At 43.8% G+C, this 8,274-nt stretch overlaps 1 protein-coding gene across 1 annotated transcript in view; it reads right to left on the bottom strand.

The window, feature by feature from the left end:
- Positions 1-3,382: 3,382 nt before the first annotated feature.
- Positions 3,383-8,274, bottom strand: part of EVL (Enah/Vasp-like) — a 126,431-nt gene continuing 121,539 nt past the window's right edge. The window contains 5 exon segments of the mRNA XM_018082819.2: positions 3,383-3,991; positions 5,045-5,102; positions 5,479-5,545; positions 7,825-7,887; positions 7,992-8,058. Of these exon segments, the coding sequence (XP_017938308.2) occupies positions 3,954-3,991; positions 5,045-5,102; positions 5,479-5,545; positions 7,825-7,887; positions 7,992-8,058 (293 nt within the window). The 3' untranslated portion in view covers positions 3,383-3,953.

Below are 8,274 nucleotides of genomic sequence, written 5' to 3'. Positions count from 1 at the left end.
AGATATTCAGATGCCATCTAGTATCTTCCCATCCGGCTGGAAAGCTGGCAAAGTATTTCTTTCCTTACTAAGCAGTTAAAAGACAGATCTGTATAGGTGCTCTTGCCTTCTAGCCCTCTAACAGTTTTTTTTTTCTTCTGGAAATCCATGGCTGTAACAAAGAAAAGGATTATTGTGCAGTCTCATCAGTCTCTCAAAGTATACAATTAGACCTGGAAAGCCTGATTTCCTCAATAAATGCAATTTTGTTCCCTGCTCCAGAAGCACTGTATCCAGTAAACCAGTGTCCATTCACTAGCCTGGCACACAGCCAAGCTAGCCTGCTGCAATTTGGGTTCCTCCTCCTCCGTTTCCCCTTCCTCCATTTTTCTCACCCATCTGATTTTGGCAAATGGGTAAATAAATACCCAGATATGCTCAGCAGAGCAAGATCCTTTGTAATACAGGGCTGAATACCAGTTTGTTCACAGATATGGCTTTGTGCTTTTGGATAAGAAGAACTGGGCTTCCTCAGTGAAGAACATAGTTAAGTCATTATGTCTTAATTATTAAAGCTGCTTTTCTCCCAAAGGAAGAGGTGTTTATGTGGGAACTTCCATTACCTTATTTGTATGAGTGCTTATGTCAGGGAACCTTAGTTTTTTATTAATTTACTTCAGTGCTGCTGGCACTCTGACCAGATATTCAACTTCCATGTCCTTAGCAGCTGTTCCTCAACTCTCTTGTCCAACTTAGCAAGTTAATATAAAAACCACAATAAAGATTATGCTATCTTCCTTGATTTGACTTTTGTCCTTATCCTCTTTGATGAGTGACCTCATGCTGTAGTTCCCTTACTCAGCTGTTTCATAATGTAGTCACTTATGTGGTGTATGGATTACTACCCTAGCCTGACACAGAGGCTGTGATGTAAACAGGGGCCAACCAAAATTGTCAACCGCTTCTTAATCTGCCTCCCATCAGTATTTCCATCATGGTCCCAGCTTGCTTAGCCTGGGCAGCCCCACAGCCCTCCTGATTGTCACCGTCCATCTCAGCAGGAATTTGAAGTGGCTGCAGTGCCTGTAGATGTGTAATGTGAGCTGAGTTCCAGTGTGTGTGGGTACTGCTGGAGAAGGCTGTGATCCTTTCCTCCCCATGGGCAGTAATGTTGGCAGAAGTTTTTTTTTTCCATAACGACAGGGCACATGGGTGTGGGGAAAAAGTCCGTCAGGGCTGTGTATAGTTTTATTCCCTTTGCTTAAAAATTGATCCAGATCTCCTTCACCGTGTGGGCACACTAATGCTCTGGCAAGAAGGAACTGTATAACAGGTCAGAGTGGAGATTAATTTCCCCTTAGATTTCTGCTATGTAAAATGCCTCTGTTCTGCCCTGTAGCAGTGGCTCAACAAGCCCACTCTAAAAGGACACCCTTCTCTACAGAGGCAACTGGCAAACCGAATTACTGTCTGGGAGGGGGGAATCCTCTGGCAGTGCCACTACTGAAAATAAGCCACCTTGTGCATCCCTGACATTGGAGTTCTAAGTCTGGGAACCAGCACAGTGCTTGTGATGCCAGGACTACTCCCCTGCCCCTGTCTGCCAAGCTTCCCCTTCCACCCCTCACACCTTGCTCCCACTGCTATTAAGTGGCCTTGTGCAAACTTCAGCTTATTATGTCTTAATTATACGAGGCCTGCAAAGGTGGAGGAAGAAAGTAAGAAAAACCCATTTACAGTAGCTGGCTGATGCTAACAGAGGGGCACAACGTATCCAGGCTGCACACTCAGCCCAAATTACAACATGGTTATTACTGACCTTAGGCATAATGCCACATTCCAAGGGAAAAAGTGAACCGTGCCAGGCACCAACTTCCTGCAGCTTAATTAGGATTACGGGACAGTTTCACAGAATGGTTTTGATCTGAGAGGCAGCAGTTTTGAAAAGGGCTTGCCATCATCAGGTATGCCATTAATGGGTTTATAATTAGTAAACGCATGAGCTACTGTAAGAGATTTATACAACAGAGCGTTCTAATCTCTGCTGTTACTGATGCTTGTCTGTGTTCTTCATACTGGAAAGACTCCTACTTTTGGTCCTGGGGTTCCCATACTCTCGTGCACAAGGGTGTCTGCCTGCTTTAGTTCCCATGTGGAAATCTCTATCCCACTGTTTAACCTATCTCTTGCCTTCTGCTGGCATTAAACATCTAACAAACATCAGGCTCAGACTGGAGCCCATCACTGCATTAAACTCAGATTACTCCCATTTCTCCCATATTTAATTATAGCATAACCACACGGTAAAAAAGACTTATTTCTAAAAGGCAGATCAGGCTGCTTTGAAGAGCACTGAAGAACACGCCATGGTCCCCAAAAGAACACAGGTAACATTTTACAGCAAACTTCCAAGCACAACCCATCCTGCCTCCTCTCCTGGATCTCCTGTAGCTTGCCAGCAGCCCCTCCTGCCTGCTGCACTGCTCCATGAGGCCTGGGGGACACAAGCAGGTGGACAAACATAGCCCCTCCTAGGCTGCTGCATCAGGCTCTGCTCCCAAAACCATTTCTGGGGCCTGGCTTTTAAAACAAAATCTTCATGGAAGCCTGAAGCAAGGAAAGGAGCTTGGAAAATATTTGACAGACTTCAGTAGCTGAACTCCAATCTCTTGCCTTTTGCACAAAGTTATCAAGAAGATGGTATCAAGACTGCCACGTAAAGCTTGCGCCAAACTAAATTAAGCAGAAATTCCTAAGATTGTGCTGGTGGAAAAAATGGCTGTAAAGAAAAAAACTGAAAGATATGACTGGGTATGCACTGTTAAGTGTTTGGTGTCCTGTATGGATATCTTGGATAATGCTCAAGACCTGCACAAGATTAACATATGACTCCCCTTATGCCTCTAGTCAGCAGTGCTATGCCAGTGATTTCAGCCTGCATCCTCCTAATCCCTTTGGTAGCCTTGTTCTGCATAAACACCTCCCTTTTATTACTGGAAGCCTGAAGGAGGTGCAGGTGATGGGACCTGTGTTTTTTTTCAGTGATGGCTGAAGATGCAGTGGGACAGGTGGTGGTGGCCTGAGAAGAGCTGTAGGCCACTGTCCCTCACCGACTTTGGCAAAAAGTTGCTGAGGTTGTGGCAGCCTGGCTGCAGGAGGTGGTGCTCAGCCGGCGATACGAGAGGGCTGGGCAGGGGAGAGCCACGTCTCACCGTGAGATAAGGCAGGGCTGTGGCCACTGCATCGGCCATAAACACTCAGGTTCTCTCCTCATGCTCTGCAGCACTGCTCAGGCAGAGCTGCCACCCAACAGTGATCCTCAGTCACCTTCCTCTTATCATCACCTCAAGTGACACAGAAGCGCGGGAGCTCAAGGGACACATGAAACAAAGAAAGGCAGGGCCATGTGGACAATAAACAGTTTATTACCAATATGAACACAGATACTGTGATGCACTGACGTACCATTTTTTAATATTGTGATAACTCTGAGACAAAGAACTTGTTGGCTGACAACTAAACATGTCTCTCTTTCTTCTGGTGATGCCTCAATACGTTTCTGTTGGCAAAGGATCTTCATTTACATTGCAGACTACTAGTAAAATTACTTTGAAGTCACCTATCAAAAGCAAATGGTTCACGTGTGTTCTTATCTACTACTAAAAAGAAAGGTAATACATTTAAATAAGCAAATACAAAATACAAAAAAGGCTGACAAATCCAATGTGCAGTGTCAGATGAAATCTAAAAAATCCGAAAATTTAAAATTTAATAATCTTTAGATTAAGACTTTTAAAATGAAGCGAATCCAAGGCAGCAGCAAGCTTCAAAGTGTGCTGAGTCTGCTAATAAAAAGGGTGTAAGAACAAAGACAGTGCCGGTGTCCTCTCTCACCATCTTGCATGACCTTGGTACACTTAGAAATGATCCGATCTTCCTAGCATTCTTAGTACCGTCCAAATGCTTTGCAATCATTATGTTGTACTGATTCTACTCAACTCCTGCCGTATGGCTAGAAAACCAAACCAAAAAGTTAGTGCATAATGTTACATTCAGTGTGATGGAAAATGCTAAGTACAGAGGTTGCAGAAAGTACACGCTGGTAGAAGGATGAGTGGAGGGTAAAAGGATGAGTAAGGGTAAGCAGTCAGCTGTTGGCTTGCAAACTGCAGTACTACTTTAAGAAGTTGCATCTGTGGTGTATGTGAACGCCTTATTTTGCACTGGAATGAACTAGGGAGGCTCTGGGGGCCAAGCTGCTGGGACGGTAGCGTTTGGGCAAGGGCCTCTTCAACTGCAAACTGCCCCGAGTTTTGTGAGCACACAGGTCTAGAGCAAGGGGACAGGGAATGGATTTTAGCTGTTTTACAGTCTCCTCGTTTTCCCTTCTGTGTAATCTAAGGTGGGGAGTACAGTGTGTGGACATGCATCCTTCATATGCCCTAATGTGGGCTTCAAATGGGAATTTTACTGAGCATTTCAACAGTGGCCCTGAAAAATACTTTCAGTTGTATATTGCAAAGCAATTTATAAAAAAAGTACTGATACATTTGGTACAGCTGCTGTATTTTTCAATGAATTATAAAAATGCATGGCTATTTGGAAAGCTGTAACCAAATGAAGGTCTAAACTAGCTCTTCAAGCACAGGAAGCCTACAGAAGATTTTTGGGAAGGATTTTCAGTTAGCTGCCTTTGTCCCCTCCTCATCCTGGACCTGTGTGGCCAGCTAGTTACAAGATTTCACGCTTGCTAATTGTGATAAATTGATGTGCCATGGGCTACGGGCAGGCCCTTTCTCACCCTCCCACCTGTGAGAAACACCAGCCAGTGAATTTCTCATAGGTTGGTGGTAAAAATGCTCATCAACAGCATAATAAAGGATGTAAACACAATGTTATGGTCAGAGCTCAGATAAGGTAGATGCTTGTTCTTCAAATGTTTGTATAAATCAGAGCTGCTCAGAGAAGTCTGAAAACACCAGGGAACTCTCTGCAGTTCCTATCATCTTATCTATGGGAAATTAGTCATAAAGATGAGAAAAATAATAATTTTTCTCTTTCTTACCATCAATTATCTCCTCTTTCACTTTGTGTAACTCTCTTACAACTTCCTCCAATATTTCCTGATGAGACAAAACACAAGTCAGCTGCTCAGAATTTCCTTCTAACTGGTGGAAGAAAATGCAAGTTTAACACGGTTGTGCTTGTCCCCCGCCTCCGCGGCCGATCAGAGCCTGGCACTACAAACAGCTACTTCTGCACTCCCGGGCACGGATGCAGAAGATGCTGGCATATTTATTTGCACATTTCTGTACAGACATATTGATGAAATAGCAGTGAGATTGTGCTCTCTTGCTGCTCACCAGCTAGCCCTTCTCTAAGCACCTAGTTATAGAGGAAATCAGAAGACTGAACAGCTGTTTTGCTTGTACAGCGCATGCATGGGGGAAAATGGGTAGCTCATTGAATCTCTTAAGTGCAAATGGCTTCTTCACTCACCTGTTTCATTCGATCAAAATCTAAGGCATCCATAGCCACATCATTGCTGCTGCTCACTGGTTTCATCCTTGAGAAACGGAAGAAGAGCATTAAAAAACCCAGTTAGTTCCTTGTAATGTGTGCTAAGCTACACGTACCTGATGGTGTGGATGAAATCCGCTGCAGAGCAGGAGCTCCTGTGTTCCAGTGCTGGACAGGAGGCTCCTTATCATGCTGCTCGAGAGCATTTGGCAGCCAGGGAGCAGCACTGCTCCCATATGCACAACCTGACCCTCAAAGATGCTGTGAAATTTCTCCCATTGCAGACATATTGGAGGGAGCACAAAGACTGCACTGAAACGTTTTGGTTTTTTTTTTTGGTGTTGGGAATCTTAATGATTTCAGACTTGAAAATGCTGAGGGGATAAAGCCTGCTGAACAATGTGTTTTATTACAGCATTTGCAATTTGCAAGCTACATGTCTGGTTTTCTCTCACAGTCTGTTTTTTGTACAGCAACCCTGTCTTGGCAACCTAGGCTTTAACTGGGGGCTAAATTAATAGTAGATTACAGGTTAGAAAAATATAATAGGGAAAATAATAAGCCACTAATCCTTTCCCTGGAAGACCTGACTTAGTCAAGTGTGGTTTCTTGATAGCATTATGTATCCCAGTCAGTTTTTACTGACCCAGAAACAAAGCCAGTTTGGCCTTAATGACTGTTACACGTGAATGTTATTGGTCTTTCAACATATTAGTCAGTGGGCTGAACTCTGATGACATCTGATAAAATAAATTAAGGAAGTAGAAGCTGCTTGCCTTTCTCATTTAATCAGTAACTCCAAAACATTTTAAAAACTAACCATGAAACTATAGAAAGGCTTCAAATAATTTTGCCATCATCTTTGAGCCCAAAATAGGTGCTGGCAGAGATGCTGCTACTCCTTGCAAGGGTTGCTTGGTCTTGCGACCCTTTTTTGGGAAACCTTGACATGTGTCCTACCATGACACAGCTAAGCTGGGAGTTAAGGCAGATACAAATGCCATCAAACTGATCAGGAACAGAAAGAGGTCACCACCGAGAGCTTTAGAAACCTGGCCCACTTCCCCCACAGAAATCTTTTCAAGCAAGCACTACTACTGCTGAGCACTACTCCAGGTGCTAAATTAGGAAAGCATTTTTTCCTGCTGAACTCCTCCCCTCAGGATGGAATAGCATCATAGAAGGCAGCTAGTGAAACATGATGGCTGCTTTCAATAGCCCACAGTTCATTCCCATTTGCAAGGAGAAAGAACAGTCTTTCTGCATCTATTTGAAACTCATATTTTCCTAGAACCAACATGTTCCACTGGTTTTAGGAGGGTTGGCAAAACTGTATTTTGCTATAGTAACACGGATGTATCCCTCTGAATATTTAGGCAGGGCGTATTACAGCATTTGTAACACAGCAGCAAGCATATGCAGATAGTTGCCATTGGCAACTTTCTCTCCAGACTGTCAGCACTATCATATACCTAATAACATAAAATTTTACATCTCTTTGCAGCAAATGCTAAACATATCTAAGCCTGTGTTCTACCTCCCTATTCAGCTTATCCATCCATCTCAGTGTCCAGTAACACTGGGTGGCTCTCAACCAGCACTGGAAGCAAGCCTCTCTTTAGCTGTCCAACATCAAACTTTAGTCAATCTCTGTGACTAAAAACATGGGCGCTGATCCTGCAGCTTGGCTCTTCTGACTGAAAGGACTTCTGGAGTCCTACTTTAGGTTTTGTTGGCTTTTGAAACCTGCTAGTTTTTGAACCCCATATGTCTGAATGCCCTATCTGTTGCTGTGCCTTTTTACAGCTTGATTTTATTGATTTACTGCCCCAAGCCTTGCTCTCCTTTCTTATGCATCGACTGCAGTTGCATGGGTGGAAGAACAACTTCCCTTATCCCAACTGCAGACTCTTCAGATCATTTCTGCTTTTGCATTTCTATTTCTGCAGAGATTGGGCAATGAGAGCTTCACCTATCGGCAGGGTCATCCTGAAACTGCTGTAAAAAGATGCTCCAAAACCTGCCTTCCACATGGCACAGCACCGCCAAGCCTATGTCTCTGATTCTCACACACAGATGGTTTAAGCACTTGCTTCAGTGTGATTAACATCTGTGATGCCTGTGCCCTCATGAGCAGGGGGCTCTTTCCACGGAACAAGCCTTTGACACAACACACTCTACCTTCACACTTTGTGCAGCAACAGATAAAGCACATTGTAAATGAATGAGTAAAAGACTTGAGGGAAGACGAACATCAGTGCTGAATGATGGGATTAGCCAAAGGACAAGCCAAGACAGTTAAGAAGCCAGGCTGTTAGCCAGTACCTAGAAGACACGTGGGATTGTGTGGGGCTCTTAGCTTCACAGCTCTTCGCCACTGATGGATTTCTACAGCAATGGAATGAAACGAGACATGAGTTGTGCACGTGCCACAGGGACAGCATGACCATCCCGACTGCTAGCCAGCCACAGGGACAACCCATGCAGCTCACCTAGAAAGTAATGAAGATACAGGCTTTTCAACAGAATTGCTCCTTTCCCATGGCTTCTTCCCAGAGTCTGAAAAACAAACATGAAAAACTAGTTCATTATTTTGCTCTAACGACAAAAATGTCTTGAAGTTGATTGTCTTATACAGCTGCTTTCCTTCAGTTAGGATGAGTGACTTGGAAAAACAGGAAAGTGGGACAGCTGAATTAGTGCAGTTGCCTACATTATAGGGAAAGCATTGGCAAAAATCTGCTTAGTGATCCCTTTAATTAGGGACTGGATAGT

Source organism: Manacus vitellinus, unplaced genomic scaffold (genome assembly GCF_001715985.3).
Source record: "Manacus vitellinus isolate BGI_N305 unplaced genomic scaffold, ASM171598v3 scaffold_6_pilon, whole genome shotgun sequence".
NCBI classification, from domain to species: domain Eukaryota; kingdom Metazoa; phylum Chordata; class Aves; order Passeriformes; family Pipridae; genus Manacus; species Manacus vitellinus.
The sequence above is the reverse complement of the archived record's forward strand: the minus strand, read 5'-3'. Positions and strand labels throughout refer to the sequence as shown.